We start from the raw sequence: 19,711 nt of genomic DNA on the forward strand, positions 1-19,711 counted from the left end.
AGGAAGAGAGGCCTGAATAATGAGTGAGAGATGAGAGAAGATAGTGTTTCCCCTTAATATGAAAGGTAGTTAAGTGGGCAAGCTATAGTACGATAAAGGGTCTGGGCCTGTGGAGGTAAACTCAGAAAGATAACAGTATATATATTCACACAAACAAAATACCTGTTAAACCACCATCCTCCTTTGTTTTCCTTGGCGCAGTTGCCATGTAGATATCGATCATGATCTTGATCTGCTGTGCTGAACTGCATGCCATTGTGGGAAACTGACCACTGCTCTTCAACATTGCCTCCACCTGAAAGGGCATCACCCGCGGTTCCACTGTAGATCCCAAACTGCAGTCTATAGTTATCCTGTAATAAACATATAGATAAAACATATAACAAGTCATATTAAAAACTAATAGTGATAATAGAATGCAATTACACGTGTTAGTAAACAACATTAAATATGTGGTTTTTAACAACATTTTACAATGAAATTAAAAACGGAGCACAAAGAGGCTTGTGGTGGCTCAATGGCTTTCATACAAAGGAGACTGAAAGTCAACTGATGTGAAAATGCAATTGACTGATGAGTGTCAGTGGTGGAGGGTCTGTGACTAAATGTTGTTCAATGTTCTTAAAAAAAACATTTTCGAAAGGATACCCAGTAGAGTAGTACAGTGGAACCTCGGTTCACAACCATAATTCATCTGGCCGTAAACCGATTTGGTCGTGAACCGAAGCAATTTCCCCCATACGATTGTATGTAAATACAATTAATCCGTTCCAGACCATATGAACTGTATGTAAATATATATATTTTTTTAAGTTTTTAAGCACAAATATAGTTAATTATACCATAGAATGCACAGCGTAATAGTAAACTAAATGTAAAAACATTAAATAACACTGAGAAAACCTTGAACAACAGAGAAAACTAACACTGCAATAGTTCGCGCTATAGCCGCTACCAACCGCTGGCTAAAAACACTTTTTTTTTAATGAGAAAAAATGAACATTTGAAAAAATTCCGTAATTTAATAAACCACAAGAAAAAGTAACATTGCAACAATGCACGCTACGACCGATCGCTGTAAACAGAAGTGAAAACAAAATCAAGCCCAGTGCATTCTTTAACTGCCTTCCTACCTTATGAGTCCAGCTCTCTCTCTCATGCTGCCTCTGTGTGTGCGTGTGTGTGTGTGTGTGTGTGTGTGTGTGTGTGTGTGAGTCGCGCTCTCTCACTCTCTCTCTCTCTCTTGCTCGCTGTACAGGAAATGCACAGGGAGAAACTGAACATGTACAAACCGAAAGGGAAACTGGCTTGTTCATATACTGAGTGTGTGGTCGTGAACCGAGGCAAAAGTTTGGTGAACTTTTTGGTCGTAAACCGATTTGTACGTGTACCGAGACGTGTACCGAGATGTTCGTGAACTGAGGTATTCAGTAATTAGTAATGGAAAATATCTATTAATGGAAAATCATGAATACTAGCATGAAATCAGTTTCATGGCCCTAGGAATGGTGAAAAGCAACTGAATTTAATTTCTCCATCTGGATATTAACATTAGTAAAAAAAAAACAAACAGTAATTTGTTTAAATTACATTAATAAGTAAAATGTTGGAAAGAACTTGATTTATTATATAACATGAATACAAAAGGTTATGATTGTCTTAAAATTTTTAATTCTGGTCTAAAGATACAAGGAAGTAAAACTGACTCTTCCAGTACATTCAGTCTGTTTTACATTATACCGCTAAATGATCAGCATGGCGCAAAGTGTAATCCTGCCCTGCTATTGAGGCTGGTGTGGTCTTTGTTGCATGCCCAGTTCATCCGATTTACCCGCACATAAACTGCTTTTCCATTTCTAAACCTCTCCTATGTTTATATCGTTTACGGCAGTTGTGTTTTCATATGTAATTAATTAGTTCAAACATCATTTAGCTGCAGGTTGATAATGCCACTTCTTTAATGTAATAATCTCGATATAATATTAGTTCAATCAATTCAGTCATATACAGTATGTGCTTACATATTTGATTTCCCCTTCTATTAATTTTCAGAGAAGTGATGTCTAGTGCCCACTGGGAAACACTTCTTAACAAAGGTGTTTGTGTTGGAACAACTCGCCAACAAGATGATGAAACTCTAAAATGGTAGAGTAATGCTCTTAAAATTAAACAACAAAAAATTAATTTCTTTCTCAAAGCAAAGAATTAATCAAAGCATGCATTAGAACATTATGGCAATTTTGATGAGAACAGGCCATTCAACCCGGGTAACGCTTGCCAGTCCTATCCACTTAATTCTTCTAAAATAACATAAATTTGAGTTTTGAAAGTCTCTAAAGTCCTACTGTCTACCACACTATTTGGTCACTTATTCCATGTGTTTGTGGTTCTCTGTGTAAAGAAAAACTTCCTAATGTTTGTGCAAAAGTTACGCTTAACAAGTTTCCAACTGTGTCCCTGTGTTCTTGATGAACTCATTTTAAAGTCACTGTCTCGATCCACTGGACTAATTCCCCTCATAATGTCGAACACTTCAATCATGTCTCCTCCTTTTGCTTAAACTGAACAGGCTCAACTCTTTCAGTCTTTTCTCATAATTCATTCCCCTGAATTAGCCCAGGTGCTCTTCTCTGGACTTTCTCTAGCACTGCTATGTTCTTTTCTGTAGCCTGGAGACCACAACTACACACAGTACTCCAGATGAGGCCTCACCAGTGTGCTGGAAAGCTTCAACATAACCTCCTTGGACTTGTACAGGACACATCAGGGCGCTATATAACCTGACATTCTGTTATCCTTCTTAATAGCTTCTGAACACTGTCTGGACGTTGATAGTGTAGAGTCCACTACTAAATCCTTCTCATAAAGTGTAGTTTCAATTTTCATACCTCCCCATTGTGTATTCATACCTAACATTTTTACTTCCTACGTGTAATACTTTACATTTTCTTACATTAAATTTCACATATGGGCATGTTACTTGAAAAGAAAAAGCTTTAAGAACATTCAAGACAAGTAAACAGAAACAATAAGTCTAAGAAAGCTCAGCTTTCTGAGTGAGACATCTGAGGTTTACTGATTCTTTACACGCTGGCTTATATAAAGTCATACTAATCACATCATGACTTCCAGGAAACCAAGAGTAGCGTCCTGACATTGGGCAGAAAACAGAGGCATCTTGAAAATCCAAGAAGGCATTTTTGGAAAAGCAAAATATGATGATAAAATAAAATAATAAACCTTACAACAAATTTGTGCAGGCTTATTAGCTACAAAGACTTTCTTAGCTTCTCAATGGAAATCTGATGCTTCTGTCTTCTTTGTATTTTGGCATGCTTCATTTTTTAATCTTACTCTCCTAGAACTGATGGTGATCAAGGGGTCATCCGCTTCATAGGCTATAAAATGGTGTGATCTTGGGGAAATTCTGTCAACATCCATTAAAAACTGGTTTCAACTTGTACTTGTTTAATTTCTGTATGAATAAAAAAAAATCTGAGTGAATATATTTCTGGAGTGAAGGATGCTGTCCAAATGAGAGTCTATGTAAGTCCGTGATCTTTTGGCAAGCAGGTGACCTCAGGTAGCCATTTAATTGGTTACTTTCAGATTTTTCCAGGGATGCAGCTCTGTGTGCCATGGACACTTCCATATTTATTGGCAGTAAATTAGTATTGTTTTAGGTTTTTTAATCTACTGAGATTGGACAATAGTTGACACACTAAGTTATTTTGACATTAATGGTTCACAGTTCACACCCACATTTAACATTATGTAACTACAGATGTAGTGAGTGCGACTTTAGAGATGGCAACTTAAAGTTGAACTTCAGTAATCAAAGAAAATTTGGTTATTTCTTTAAGGAAACACCCCTTTATAAATAGTTCACAAGTAAAAAAAGAAGATAAAGAAGCTTGGACCAGACCGACTTGACTTAAGAATTCAATAGCAGGCAAGTGATCGAGGATGAGCGTCCACAATGACATTTGTTATGAGAAACATTGTTGGCTAACTGGGTGTGGTGTAAATAATGCTTTCTTTTATTGCTTTCCCTGTTTGCTGTTTCAAAGTGTTGGTACCAAAGCATTGTGGACAATAAAGGGGGAGTGAGATCTAAAACATCTTTCTGAAAAATGCAAGCATCATGAAAGTAGCCAATAGCAAAATTTGTTTGGCAGGCTTAGTATTGCTGAACAGCTAGATGAAGGCTACAGGTTTGGCATTAGAAGGCACAATGAAGAGTTGACCAAACATTGAGGCATCTTCTCCAGAATAATACACTGTGTGCAATTGAGCATTTGAAATGGCTTTGCATGGCCACGATGAGATTGAGGGCTATGATAAGCCCGAAGTGATCACTTCTCCTAACAATGCATTAAAAAGGTTGAGAATGGTGTAATGTAACAACAGTCGCCTCGATAACAAAGGGCCTTCTTTTACGGGGCATTCTACAGCTCCTGCAACTATAAGCATTCAAAATACAGAAGTAATTCAATGCAGTGATAAGTGATGTTGGGTGGCACGGTGGTGCAGTGGGTAGTGCTGCTGCCTTGCAGTTGGGAGACCTGGGGATCGCTTCCCGGGTCCTCCCTCTGCGTGGAGTTTGCATGTTCTCCCTGTGTCTGCGTGGGTTTCCTCTGGGTGCTCCGGTTTCCTCCCACAGTCCAAACACATGGAGTTTAGGTGGATTGCCGATTCTAAATTGGCCCTAGTGTGTGCTTGGTGTGTGGATGTGTTTGTGTGTGTCCTGTGGTGGGTTGGCACCCTGCCCAGGATTGGTTCCTGCCTTGTGCCCTGTGTTGGCTGGGATTGGCTCCAGCAGACCCCCGTGACCCTGTGTTTGGATTCAGCGGGTTGGAAAATGGATGGATAAGTAATGTTATTTATTTCATAAAATAGAAACAAAATATTAATAAAGACAAACAAGCAAAATTATTTTCATACAACCTGACAATAGACTTGGGGTGTTTGTGATTCAGATAATGTTTTTTCTTTTTGTACATCATGTGTTTTTACTCCCTTAGTGTGCATGTGAATTTCCCCTTGGGATTAATAAAGTATCTATCTATCTATCTATCTATCTATCTATCTATCTATCTATCTATCTATCTATCTATCTATCTATCTATCTATCTATCTATCTATCTATCTATCTATCTATCTATCTATCTATCTATCTATCTATCTATCTATTAGTAATAGGCCTACTGTTTGTTAAGGTCAGGCTGGTTAAGAAGGTTGAACTGAATGAGAGCTCGAGAGAGAAAAAAAATTTCACTTGACAGTATTGTTCACCGTAGGCTATTATTGCCGTCTATAGTTTGGGTGCTATCATGATGGTTGCATTTTTTTTGGCTTTTTTGCATTATCATAAGGCCATACTTTTAGTTTTTTTTCTTATAATAGCTAAGAAGGATAGATTTTTATTTTTAATGGCTGGGTCTTTGAATTTGTGTGCATGCATCTTCCAATGTTGTGTGCATTACTGAGCAAGGCTTTATTAGATTACTGTAACACACTCCTCTCAGGACCACCCAAATAAGACATCAATCGATTGCAACGAGTGCAGAATGCAGCTGCTAGAATCTTAACAAGGAAAAGAAAATCTGAGCACATCACCCCAGTTCTGATGTCACTACACTGGTTACCTCTGCCATTTAGAATTGACTTTAATATACTGCTTATGGTTTACAAAGCCTTAAATAATCTCACTCCATTTTATATTTCAGAATGTCTTTCACCTTACATTCCAAATCGTAACCTTAGATCTTCAAATGAGTGTCTGCTTAGAATTCCAAGAGCTAAACTTAAAAGAAGTGGTGAGGCGGCCTTCTGCTGTTATGCACCTAAAATCTGGAATAGCTTACCGATAGTAATTTGCCAGGCTAATACAGTGGAGCACTTTAAAAAACGGCTAAAAACAAATTACTTTAACATGGCTTTCTCGTAATTTCATTTTAGTTTAATCCTGATGCTCTGTATATTCAATTAATCATCATTATTATTCATAGTGGCTTCAAAATCCACACTAACCCCTACTTTCTTTTCTGTTCTTTTTCCAGTTTTCTGTGGTGATCTGCACCACCACCACCTGATCAAAGCACCGTGATGCCCCTACATTGATGGATTGAAGGCCAGAAGTCCACATGACCATCATCATCAAGTCCTTGCATGTGAACCCTGAATACAATGAGGACTGATTGAGGTCATTTATGTTAGGTAGAATTCCAAGAGGGGGCTGGGTGGTCTCGTGGCCTCGGAACCCCTGCAGGTTTTATTTTTTTTCTCTATCTAGATAGATAGATAGATAGATCTCACCTCACTGGGACTGGGACTGCCAAGGCAGACTTTTCTTTTCTTTTGAATATTCCTTCTTAGTCATTCTGTTGTGTGCTCAGACTATAGTGTGTATATATACACAGTATATATTTATCTATTTATTTAAAGTGCTTCTGTAAAAAGCATCTATCTATCTATCTATCTATCTATCTATCTATCTATCTATCTATCTATCTATCTATCTATCTATCTATCTATCTATCTATCTATCTATCAGTGATGTTACAGAATTATTCTCTTTGATTATTTTTATTTTTATTGTTAGAGCAACACCAATTTGTTTTTTGAGATGGACGATGCCATTTTAGGACCCCCATTACTGTGGTGTCACAACACACAACATTGATTCTCTTTCCATTTGTGATTGTGGATAACCTAAAACTTTTAGTGTGTGCGACTGTAGTGAATTCTGACTTTAAAACCTTAGCAATTCTTTTTTGACTTTGATTTTGGTTAATAGTCAGGCTTTGATAAAAATTGAATTGACTTTCCAGTTTTGGTTTGCCAGTTATGTTTATTTTCATGACCCTTTTGGACACATTTTTCACAATTTCGTTTTCTAAAAAAATAATTTTTATTGCTTTTGTTCTGTTTGATCCCTTGCTAATAATGCAAATCAGTTTTTTTGTTATTTTTAAATGTTTTCCTTTGTAGCTGTGCCTGTGTCAGACTATCAGATGTTCATCTTATTTAAGAATGAGCGGATACAGAAATCCTCCATTTGTACTTTATATAAAAAATAAAGCAAATACTCTCTCCATCTAACAGAAGTAGTTTTGTTTAGAACCTCTGTTATTAATTCATTGCTCCTTGAAAACAATTTCTAGTTATGCCCACTATAATAGAGATTGTCTGATTTGATCTGGTAATTCCCTATCTTATAATTACATTTTTCATTGTTTGGACTTTTATCTCTGCCTCTTGTAAAATAAAAATATAAATTAAAAAAAAGTATCAGCAGTTTATCGCATTCTTGTTTCACCACAGTGAATGAGTGTGCCCAGTAATGGACTGGTGCTCTCCTCCAGGGCTTGGCGCCTGATGCTGGGATACGGAGTGCTCCTTATGACCCTGAGCTGTATAAGAAAGTTATCAAATTGACAGTTAGTTGGTCATCGTGATCCAAAAACAAGCTTTTGGTAGGAAAAAATTCACACTGATTAAAGTTCAAAACAATAAATTTAATGTTAACATATCAAATGATGGGGCGGCACGGTGGTGCAGTGGTAGCACTGCTGCCTTGCAATAAGGAGACCAGGGTTAACATCCAGGGTCCTCCCTGCGTGCAGTTTGCATGTTCTCCAGGTGCTCCAGTTTCCTCCCACCATCCAAAGACATGCATCCTGGATGAATTGGCAACATTATATTGATCCTGCTGTGTGTTTGGCATATGTTCGCTCTGTCATGGACTGGCACCCTGTCCAGGGTTTGTTTCTGCCTTGCGCCCTATGCTAGATTAGATGGAAGAGGCTCCAATGGGTCAGGATTATGTGGGTAAGAAAATGACATGACACATATTCCAAACTGATTGGACTTTCTTCTGTTCTCTACCATTGCAACATTTTACAATGGCTGTCTCATAAAAACACCCATAGTGCATGGATAACAGCAGTTTAAATGGAGTTCTGTACTTAACAACAGTCACGGTTGAAGTTTTTTCGACTGCTACTGCAAAAACTCACACACAAAATGAATCAGCAGCTTTCCCACATAAAATTGTGCGTGAGTGGGCCAAAAAAGGCTAACCGTCAAATGGCAACCGAAATCAAAGACTAAATCATTGTTCATTTCCCTTCTGAAAATGGCCTAAACATCAGGTGCTTGAGCTCCTTTGAAATGAGTTCACTTTATTCTGATTTCGACACTACTGTGATATAAGGAGAGTCAGTCGGCTCAGAGGTCGACACACCCTTACCTTTTCATCAGCCACTTTCACATTTTCGTAGATGGCATACGCAGTTTTATCTTTCCAGTCTGTAAGGTCTATCTGCATCAGGTTGGCATCTAAAATAAAAGAGAAGATACATTCAGTATACTGTACTGCCGGGTGAACACAATGCCCTCCTCAAGTTTGAGCAGACGTGCCTAGGGTTAAATAAGTAGTCATCTTGAGTACGGCCTGCAAATACCGTCAACACTAAAGACGGAAACCATAAACATATACCAGCCTAGATCATTCACAAAATAAAAACAGCAACCTGATATGCAGATGTTTTGGAAAGACTCCTGCTTTGTGTAATCTACTGAGCTTTAATGCTAAAAACATCTTTAAAGAAACATTAAAAAAAAAGTGGAATAACAATAACAAAGACATGACATTGAAATTGAACAGTTTACAACACATTTTATTTTGCATCTCTCTTGTAGTTTAAGTAGTTGAAGGTAAGGAATACATAGAATATATATATAATGTACTGCACAAAATGACTGCTGTCTGTGACATGGCTGCTATCATCTTTATATATAATACGCTACCGTGGCTGTTCGTTTGTCTGTCCAGGATTTCAAATAACCTGTCGCTTTTCAAACTGTTTGACCTATTGACCTGAAATTTGGTACACATATATTACGTGACCTCTACTATCTGCTTTCGGGGTGATGGTTGACCTCCAAGGTTATCCCTCTTTGTATTTTTATTTTATTTTATTGTAGAATCAACTCTTGGCAGAGGGCAGCAGGGTAGCCATGCGGTGCATGTGTACGGGCGCCGTTCTCATCCCTACCACTTTCGCCGCCACTTCCCCTACCTCTTCATATCTTAAAATCATTCTTGAGGCAGATTGAAGACTTAAGTGCCAGCTTAAGTGAAAAATTAAGGAAAACGTACTAAGTAATTGCAACACAAACACGGACTTAATCAGTTATAAACGTGAAAAGATGCCAATGAAAGAAGAGAAGAAGCGGGGCCGCTAGGGTGGAGAGAAGAAGAGCTGCTCAGGAAGAAGCAAGAGCATCAACCTCTGAGCAAACGAATGATAAACGTACAGAGAAAGAGGATGAACACTAGGAATGGTCAAGTCAAGTGTATTCACTGCGTCGTTACTGGTCAAGAGATAAAACATGTCAGCAGTATGTATGAGACAACATTGTGTCAAATCTCCTTTCTTATGTTTGTGTCAGATTCTGCTTGTTCTTCAAGTATTTTGGGTGTTATACAGTATTTATGCTTTTCCATAGTTTAGGTTCATAAAAAGTAAATTTTGTTCAAATATTTGCTTTTGTTTTTCTTTGTTTTCACATTAGTTAAGAAGCACACCTCCACAATTGCCTGGTGTTCTTTCCATCTTGTGACATAAAGCTATTTTATAGCAGCACAGGAGTTAAACCAGATGTCCAATATTGTTTCCAATTCACTGTTGATCCATCCGTCCATTATCAAACCCTCTATATCCTAACTAAATCCCAGCCAACACAGGGCGCAAGGCAGGAAGCAAATTCCGCAGGGCACGCACACACACCCACACACCAAGGACAATTTAGAATCGCCAATGCACGTAACCTGCATGTCTTTGGACTGTGGGAGGAAACCCATGCAGACACGGGGAGAACATGCAAACTCCACACAGGGAGGACCCGGGAAGCGAACCCGGGTCTCCTTACTGCGAGGCAGCAGCACTACCACTGTGCTACTGTGCCACCCTTCACTGTAGATGACCTGACTTATTCTTAAAAAACTTTCTCTTGTGCTTGCAATGTGAGTTACAAAACCACAAGGGGGAGCCCGTGAACCATGCCTGGACTTTGAATGAACACAATGAGGAAAAAGTATCCAAAAGGAGAAACTTACAATATTAATAACATAATAACACAAAGAAGAGGAACATTTTTAGAAGATAAAATGAAGAAGAAAAATCATCAAACAGAACAGAAAACAAATATTGTTGTCAAAAGCTGAAGCACAAAAATAAGTCACTGGTCCAAAAGGTTGCTTTCCCTTTAATTACCTAAAACGGTGAATTAGTTTGACTGATTGATCCAAAGTTAGGATGCTAACTGCTGTGTGCCAATATTTTATATTTAAATAGACAAATCTATTGGTACCCTAACAGTTCTTAAATCTAATATCAATCTAAAAGCACTCCTCATCTTTCCTATGTGATCAGTCTTAATGGTGGTTAATGCTGACTCGTTCTCTGTTCCATATACAAGCACAGAATCTGTGAATGGGACCACTCTTTCCTTTAAAATTATTCTTAAAAAACATACACTGTGGACTCTTTCTCAAATATGTCTGCCCATAAAAGTATCGTATTCAGGTAAAATATACTTCAAATGCCATTTGATATAGAAAACTGAACTGTAATTATTGAAACAGGTAGGAATCAAGCCACCAGATATTCAACAACGAAATGGGCAAAAGTAAAGCCCAAAACCAGAAATGGGCAAAGTTAAACAAGTGGAGGTCTTAAACGGGTTTTATTCTTTAGTTTAGAAGTCCTTCCTTTCTTATGTAAAACTTCAGATGGGTAACGAGGGAGACCACATTGAACAGTAAGTGGAAGCAGGTGATGGTCAAGGTTTGATGCTCATCAGAAAATGTTTGATAGTTCTGTCTGTGTCTTTTGTGCTTGAGACGCGGTGGCACAGTGGTTAGCACTGCTGCCTCACAGCTCAGGTCACATGTTAGGCCACAATACTTGGTCCAGCATAGCGGTCAGATGCTTACTTGGCACTCAAAGTCCAATGCTCCATTATAATTCACTCAAAACTAATTCAGTTCCTCCTTCCCCTTTGACTTCAATACATTTTGTGGAGTTCAGGTAAGTTCCCACACATTTCCGTGATTTCTCTAAACTCACAGCAAAACAAACTCTGTACAGTTTGCTTATCGCTAGTCTCCACAGCAGCTTCCTGGTCACCCATTCCCTCAAACTAGCAACAGAGATTGGGCACTGTGTACTGTGGCCTTTAATGGCTGTGCAGAGGATACTAGGGCTCATGTCTGTCCTCTCTGACATCATTCTTAATTGGACATATTAGACATGGAATTTCCAGGTGGAGGGCAAGCTCTGTTACCTGATGGCCAGCAGTTCTTATGGCCTTTAGACAGTTCTCTATGGAACCTCTCCCTATATAAAGTATAAGGCCTCCACCATCTGCCCTCTAATGTCCTGCAGGAATCGTCTCACTCTTGGACTACTGCCACTGCCCATTTCTTTTTTTGCCCACAATACATGCCAAGGTCCACTGCTCACTACAGTAGTACCTCCTACCTTTCTTGGTACTTCTTGTCATGGGTGGACCTCCCATCATGTGAATCTTTTATGCGTTTACTTCCCTCTGCCTTGTGCTACCTTTGTAGTTTACTTGTCCCTGCCATCGATTTGCCAGCTGGGCAGCCCATTATGCAAGGTGGCAACAGAATAAAAGAATAACTCACTATAATGAGAATAATTATGACTAAAGGATGTGATTTGCAATACATTACACATGAACAGATCTAAATGCCGAATGACCAAAGCTTACCATTCAGGAGGAGTGAATGAATGTATTCATTTCCAAGCCAAAATTCATCATTCTTCTTTTTAAAATGACCAAACCCATTTTTATAATCACTCCAGTTCCTGAAGAATAAGAAAATAATAAAAAAAAATAATTGTACATTAACATCCATCCATCCATCCATTTTCCAACCCGCTGAATCCAAACACAGGGTCCACGGGGGTCTGCTGGAGCCAATCTCAGCCAACACAGGGCGCAAGGCAGGATGTACATTAACAGAATCTAGTTAATATACTTTTAAAAAGTTATTCAACAAGAATATGGGCACTTACTGTACATAGGAATTGGCTAAGGGTAAATTTTGCAAAAACAACCTTCGGTACTTTTCTATTATCGTGAAGCAAATTAAGGTGCCATGTGCCTGCATGATTACAATTTTGGAGACTAATTTTAATATTAGGGTTAGGTTCTGGAGTATTATTTTATTAAGATTAGAGACCCAGGTTATTGTTGCTGCCCGGTTTGTGAATTTAAGTTTAGGATTTGGGTAGGGGTAGATTGTCCAATTTTGAACTGCGAGTCACGATAATAGAACAGTACCGAAGGTTGTTCTTCTCTCAAATAATTATAGATAAGTGGAATAAGTTAGTGAGCAGTGAAGTAGAGGGTTGCACATTGGGCATCTTCCAAACTCCTGATTTCTTTCAATAATGAGGAAGTGAATAGAGACTGATGGTAGGCTGAATGGCCTGTTCTCATCCTAACTGTCCTAATACTCTGATGAAAGGGCAACTTACAGCAATAAATAAAGCTTCCTTCTGCTTTTAGCAATGTATTAGGATTGCAGTGAACTTGTGGTTTTGAGACTGCACACCACCTTAAGACCCAGACAAAAAGCAATAGTCATCAACCTCCCTGATGCAGTTTACTGTGTCATTTTTGTTCATGCCGTCAAAGATCTCAAATCTCTGATTTGAACACTCTTCATTGAGGTCTACAAGAGCCTAAGATGAAGACTTGTAACCTAACCCTAGACTTGTAACCACTACTATTAATTCTACTACTACAGAAATACAGGAGGTTGTTGACCACTTTCCTCACCTTAGAAGCCACATGTCTCAGGAGGTAACCATTGAGAAATAATTTCAGGACAATATCAATTCAAAAAACTCCCCTGCTGGGTTTTTGCGAACCCTGCTCTGTTATGTTATGTCTAGTAATTTTACACTGTCACACACGTGCGCATGAGAAGCATCTAAAGGGCTTGAATGAAGGTAATTCAACAACAAACCAGGGGGTGGCAGAGTATACTGACCCATTCTCTCCTTCCACTGCAGACCGATTGCGAGAAATTCTGCCTGGGTCCAATGACGCCACTTGCGGTTCTGGCCCTGGTGACCCCAATTCTGATTCTGGCCCTGATGACCTCACTTCCAGTTCTGGGCCTGATGACCTCACTTCCAGTTCTGGGCCTGATGACCTCACTTCCCCTGCTCTCCCTTAAAACTGCCATCTTTGCCTCCTTAAGTCAGTTCTGTTTTAGACTCACATTTGTACATAATGTACTCCCAATTTAACTCTTTCGTAGTCTGGAAAAATTATACGGGTGGCTGACCCAAAACTTTTTGCGACTCTATTGTCTCATCATTGACAACACATGCCTTTAGGGTAGTGGTTCCCAACCTTTTCTATTCCCTGCACCCCTAGAAAATGTTTGATTTATGTTTGCACCCCCTACAAAAGTAATATCACATTTGAAGATGAAGAACTCGAGTTTTTATTTTTTGAACCACAAATTGAACCACATAGAGTATTGAGGGGGAAAAAATTGAACTGAAAAAATAAGCTTTCAACTCAGTGCATAAAATTTAAATATAAATTGTGCAATTTACCTTTATAAATGTCAATAATCTCCTAAACATGTCCCCCGTGAAGATTAGGCAATTGATTGATGGGGTTGGGGTATCCCGCAAAGCATCAAATGGAACAAGGAAATGACATATGATCAACAATTGAGGAGTTTGTGGGACTGGAGACCCCGTGAAACAATTGATGCAGGATCGTTGCTAAGCAATGAAACACAGTCGACAAGCTTTGTCCACCAATGACACCTGCCCTACAGATGCACCACACAATTAAAATTGCTGTGCTACTGCCAAGACCACCAGGAGGATATATGGTCTGAGTGTAAGCAGCAGGTGCTGCATCCAATTCAGTCACCCCTGCAAAATGTCAATCAAATCTCGAAATCAGTGACGTTTCATGATCAGGGTTTGCACAGAAATCAACACTAGACTTTGTTCTTCTCTACGGATCATTGCAAGGTCCAAACTCCATTCTCTTCAAAAAAGTTATTCCTTTTTATGAATGCTCCGCCCACAGCAAGCAGCACGTGAGAACACGCATTTCTGCGGTTTGCTCTTTTAATTCTTTTGGGTAATTGTACATGCAATGATGGATTCTCTTCATATCATAGAACAGGAACACTAGCTAATAAATGACCTACGCATGACAGAACACTGCAAGACACCGATTAAACCACAGTAAAGTCGTACAACACACATCACTTAGTTTTGGCGAATCATGATGAGCCATCCTCTTTGTTGCAGCCCTTGAAATGTCATCCTTGAAGGTGTGGGAACCCCAGTTGGGGAATCCCTGCTTTAGGACATGGTAAATAATCTGACATCATATTGTCAACTATGGAATGACTCGGTGATCCATATCCTTTTATCTGACCCTCAAGATAAGCTTAACTAAATCAACCTGGCATTAAAAATCATTCATGAAAAGGGCATGATGCCTCATTCTTAGTCTTCTGTCTAAAAAAAAAAAATACAGTGGCAAATATAAATAAAATGAAGGCATTTGCAATAAAAAATGTACCTATCAAATTTCACTTTTCCGTTAGTCCGTCTCTGAATAACTGTCCAACCGGTGCCATCTGACATGTCACAATAGACAAGGAAAGGTTCGGCTATGCTCTGTGGCTTGATTCGATAGAATCCACTGGAAACCTTCCTCCTGTTATAGATCATTGAACAATCTGCATAAGGAGAAATGCATATAGTGTACTTAACAAATAACATTTTTTAAAATAAATACTCCTGCCCATATCAAAGTTTCAGTGTGACTAAAAGATGAAGTGTCACCTTGAAGCAAGCTAACATCATTAGTTAGTGTGGGGGCTTCTAGTCAATGGCTGAAGAACATTTCCTTGCCCTTTTGGGTTAAGATAGCAGTAGAGAACTTTAAAATGTAATTTGTGTAAATGTTGCGTGAATTTGTCAAGTGAAGCCCAAAGACACATAATTTAAAAATAACCAATCATTCAGTAGGTGATGTATATTAAATTTAAAGTTAAATACGATAAGTACTCACAGGCAAGATCGTTAGGAACAAAAGGCTTGTCAAAAACAACAGGAATGTTCGAACACGTACATTAAGGACTTAATCGTCTTAGGCTGTGTCCACAATACCATGTTTTGTTTAAGAAATGCAGACATTAGTTTCCAATTTTACCTTTCACCCACATTACACTGCCATTTTTTACTCACGAAAATGGCGTCCTTTGAAAAGTCTCTCTGGAGCCGAATATTTCTAAAATCATGTAAATTTCACTTTAGCCCAGAAGTACAGTGGAACCTTGGTTCACGAACGTTTCAGTACACGTACAACTCGGTTTACGACCAAAACGATTGCCAAACTTTTGCCTCGGTTCACGACCACACACTCGGTATACGAACAAGCCAGTTTCCCTTTCGGTTTGTGCGTGCCGATGATTTCCGCACGTGTTGCATTGTTCTCGGTCAGACGTGCATGCGTGCTGTCGCTGTGAACTCTTTGTGCTCTATTTTATTTCCCTTCTGGGTCATACGCGCCGATTACTGTATTTAAGCACGTGTTCAGCCTCTCCCTGTTCATTGTTCTCAGTCAGACGTGCGTGCTTTACCTGTGAATTTTTTGTGCTCTACAGTATTTCGTGTGCTTTTGCAGTTAACCATGGCTTCTAAGCAAGTGAAGAGTGGTGAGAAGAAAGTGTTGCAATGTTACTTTTCTCTTTTTTTCAAATGTTTATTTTTTTCCATGTGCTTAAACATCATTTAAAAAGAGTGTTTACAGCGATCGATCGGGTTGTAATGCTATTAGCATGAAATCCTGCAATGTTACTGTGTTGGTTGGCTTTTAACCCTTTAACTGCCAACTCCCTAAATATTCCCCATACCAGAAGAAATCTGAACAATTTTTGTTTTTTTACTTTACATTTATTCAAGCAGTATTTACCTGCTGAAATACCTGCTGAAATGTTTCAAATAAATGGTCAATCAAAGGACGTAGCTTGAACAAGCGGTCACGGTTTGGATCTTTCTTATCTGGCTCAGATAACGGGCAGCAGTCCAGTTGAGATGCCGGGGATACACCCACTCATCGCCATCTTCCGATGCGTCGTCATTCACAGTATCATGCAGCGCACGATGCTGATCATCATTGTCGCTAAAATCTTCTTCAGAACTGCTACAATCATGATCAGAATTATTGTCCAAAATCGCCTGCAAAACCTCACTTGAAGTCAGTTTACGTTTCGCCATATTCACAGCTTTCACTTTCGAATCACATCACGTGAACGGCCAATACAACCGCAGAGTTGTCGAAATACAATGTAGTAATAATACCCACGCCAAACTGTCAGTTATACTATGCGCCAGGCATTCACATAACCATAGGCAAATGTGCCGGATAGGCGTCAGCAATAATGCTACGATGCCGGATATATCCGGCAGAGGGCGGTTAAGGGGTTAAATAAAGTTCGGATTTGTTCAAATGTTCCTTTTTTTTCCCCCTGCGCTTAAAACTCATTTAAAAAAAAAAGTGTTTATACAGCAAATCGGATTGTAAGGCTATAGCACGAACTGCTGCAATGTGAGAGAGAGGGGGGCTGCCGTGCTGCCGAGAGAGAGAGAGAGAGAGAGAGAGAGAGAGAGAGAGAGAGAAGGGGCGGTGGGGTTGTGCTCGCCTGTTGCTGAGAGAGAGAGAGAGCCTGCGCGTGCAGGGAGCCTGGGTGTTCGTGTCAGTGTTATTCAATGTTTTCACATTAGTTTACTATTACACTGTGCATTCTATGGTGTAATTAACTATAATTTGTGTGTAGACATCTTTAAAAAAATATATTTACATACAGTTCGTACGGTCTAGAACGGATTAATTGTATTTACATACAATCCTATGGGGGAAATTGCTTCGGTTCACGACCAAATCGGTTTACGACCAGAGTTTTGGAACGAATTATGGTCGTGAACCGAGGTTCCACTGTACTTGGTAGTCACGAGGACGGAAGCCTGAAGTACTTCCGGGCTGATTAAAAGATTTTGAATTCTCTGGCTGACCCAGAAGTGCTGGCAAGTTCACATGGGAGGAAGAACAGAAGCACTTCCAGGTCAATGACTATTTAAAGAACTGCTGGGAACCCACCAAGGGAGCCAGAGTCGAGAGGAGGTAGACAACGCTTGCTGGGAGGCGTGGAGGAGAGAATTGTGATATTATAATTGATTTATTTGTGTTTATTGTAGCTGTGGTGCCTGGAGGACTGAAAAGGAGGAGAAAATAATTAAAGATCTTCTTGGGGCTTTTAACGTGTGTCCAGTGCATCTGTCTGTTGGGTTTAAAGGGGCAACAAGGTGCCACCTAGCGTCTTACAACATAAGACACACGTTGTCTAATCACAATCTGATTTGTTTGTACTTATTATGTGGCCTTTCCATTACTTGATCCTGCTCATTACAATGTCTCATTCTCTGATTGATCACCTTTCATGGAAGAAAGCCACATTCCCACATAGCGGATATACTGGAGTTACTTTCCATGTTGCTTGTTGTGTTGCTTACCTGTTTCCATCTAAATTGCATTTTATACAATTTGTATGCTACATATGCAGTATATGCAGAAGGCAAATAATTTACTGTTTGCTACCATTTTGTGTGACCAGTAGTGTTACCATCTCCTCAAGGATTTTTTTAGTTGATGATGCGAATGCCCACTACAGACAAATAGCTATATCATATGTGTTTATGGTCATTTTAGTGTGAACAGAAATATTTTCGTAAATAATGTGAAGATACTAATGTAGATGGAGATTGTTTTTGTTTAAAAACACTTTTTTTACCGTATATACTCTCATATAAATCAGGTCTTAAAACCCACAAAATTAATCATAAAATCAGACCCCGACTTATATTCAAAAATACAACACTTAATTTTTATTTTTTTTTTAGATCTTCTTGCCAATTTCTTTCACCGCTTCAACGACATTTAATTTAAAACCAGCTTCATGTTTTTTTCTGATCGAATGCTCCATCGTAGATAAGGGATGCTCTTACAATAAAGGTGTATGAGAGTGTGTGATACAAAAAACACAAATCAGTGCAAACGTTGCTTCGGTATAGTTCGGGTATTACCGTGTGGTCACGTAGAGAGAGAGAGAGAGGTTAGGAGCGCACACTGATACAGCGCATTGCCACACCCACATTGTGTGCTCGATGGTTACTCTCTCAGGTGGGCGTTAGCATAGCATAATCTCTTGGACCAATAGCATGAGTTTTACGTATTTGACTTATACGACTGACATTATAAAATACCAGAAATTATACGATAAAATCAAGTCCCAACTTATCCGCGAGTATATACGGTAAATGAAAACATCCATATTACTAAACGAGAATGGTAAACCGGAAGGCACGGACCCAGGTACATGGCAATGGACGCAGGAGACATAGTGCGCAGGCGCCTACAGCACGCGTCTCATAAACCGCAAGCGAAGTCTGATCCACCGCGAACAAAGGAGTCACGGCTCAAAAACGAAGAGTTCAACTAACGAAGGAGTCACAGCTCAAAAACGAAAGAGCTCAACTAATGCCACACAGAAAAGAGGATTCTGCACTGCACCCCAGAGTCAAACGGAAGACACTACGGAGTCCGCAAAGGTCCACAAAGATAGTACGGAAGGCGCAGGCGCCTACAACGCGCTTCTGAACTAAACGTCCACACTACACAGCATGGTCCGGGTAATAAGAATAAACGAACTCTCCGTATTAAACGTTCAGCATCCTCACACGTTCAAACCATATAACATATGTGAATCACATTACAGTGATGCATTATTAACAGTACAACCACAGAAAACGCTCTGTATTAACAGTAAGTGCAATTATCCATATTACTAACGGTAGACAACGGATAACTAATGGAGTCACGGTCACGGCTCCAAAACGATCCAGCTCAGCTAACGGAGCTACAAAAACGAGCCCGCATGGATAAAATCATTAAACGTGGGCGCCTACAACGTGCGTCTGAAACCGCGGAAGCAAAACTGTCTCGGCTCCAAAACCAAACAGCTCGACTAACGGAGCTACAAACACGAGCCCGCATGGACAAATACATGATTACAAATACGCCTACAATGCGCATCTGAAACTGTGGAAGCAAAGCAGGCACGGGTTCAAAATGAAAGACCACAACTGAGGAGATACACAAACAAGCCCACCTGGATAAAATCAGTGAATGCAGGCGCCTACAATGCGCGTCTGAAATGCCGCAAGCAAAGCAGGCACGGCTCCATGACGGACATACAGAAACGAGCCTGCCTGAATACAATTAATGAACGCAGGCGCCTACAACGTGCCTCTCAAACAGCAGAGGCAATAGATAAACAGCAAAGAAAGGAACGACAAACAGCCGCTAAACAATTCCGCCAATTAGCTGACATCACATTCTGTAATGAGTCCACTATTAATGAACATTCATTAGGATTAATGAATATCATTTGCTGTCATTGTCATTTACTTAACTTCCCTGAAGAAACAACTGGCAATACAACTAATGAGTTTACACGTCGTTGTCAAAAGGGTCAGGTTAGACTGCCTCCTTTAGATGACTT

The 19,711-nt window shown here is 39.5% G+C and overlaps 1 protein-coding gene across 1 annotated transcript in view; it reads right to left on the reverse strand.

The window, feature by feature from the left end:
* fgl1b (fibrinogen like 1B) overlaps positions 1-19,711 on the reverse strand; it is a 38,643-nt gene that overhangs the window by 15,440 nt on the left and 3,492 nt on the right. Inside the window, exons 3-6 of the mRNA XM_028799252.2 lie at positions 14,668-14,827; positions 11,806-11,903; positions 8,255-8,343; positions 163-353 (exon numbers count right to left, since the gene is read on the reverse strand). Coding sequence (XP_028655085.2) covers positions 163-353; positions 8,255-8,343; positions 11,806-11,903; positions 14,668-14,827 — 538 coding nt within the window. The remainder of the gene's footprint in view (positions 1-162; positions 354-8,254; positions 8,344-11,805; positions 11,904-14,667; positions 14,828-19,711) is intronic.

The sequence above is a fragment of the Erpetoichthys calabaricus genome, chromosome 4 (genome assembly GCF_900747795.2).
Source record: "Erpetoichthys calabaricus chromosome 4, fErpCal1.3, whole genome shotgun sequence".
NCBI lineage: Eukaryota > Metazoa > Chordata > Cladistia > Polypteriformes > Polypteridae > Erpetoichthys > Erpetoichthys calabaricus.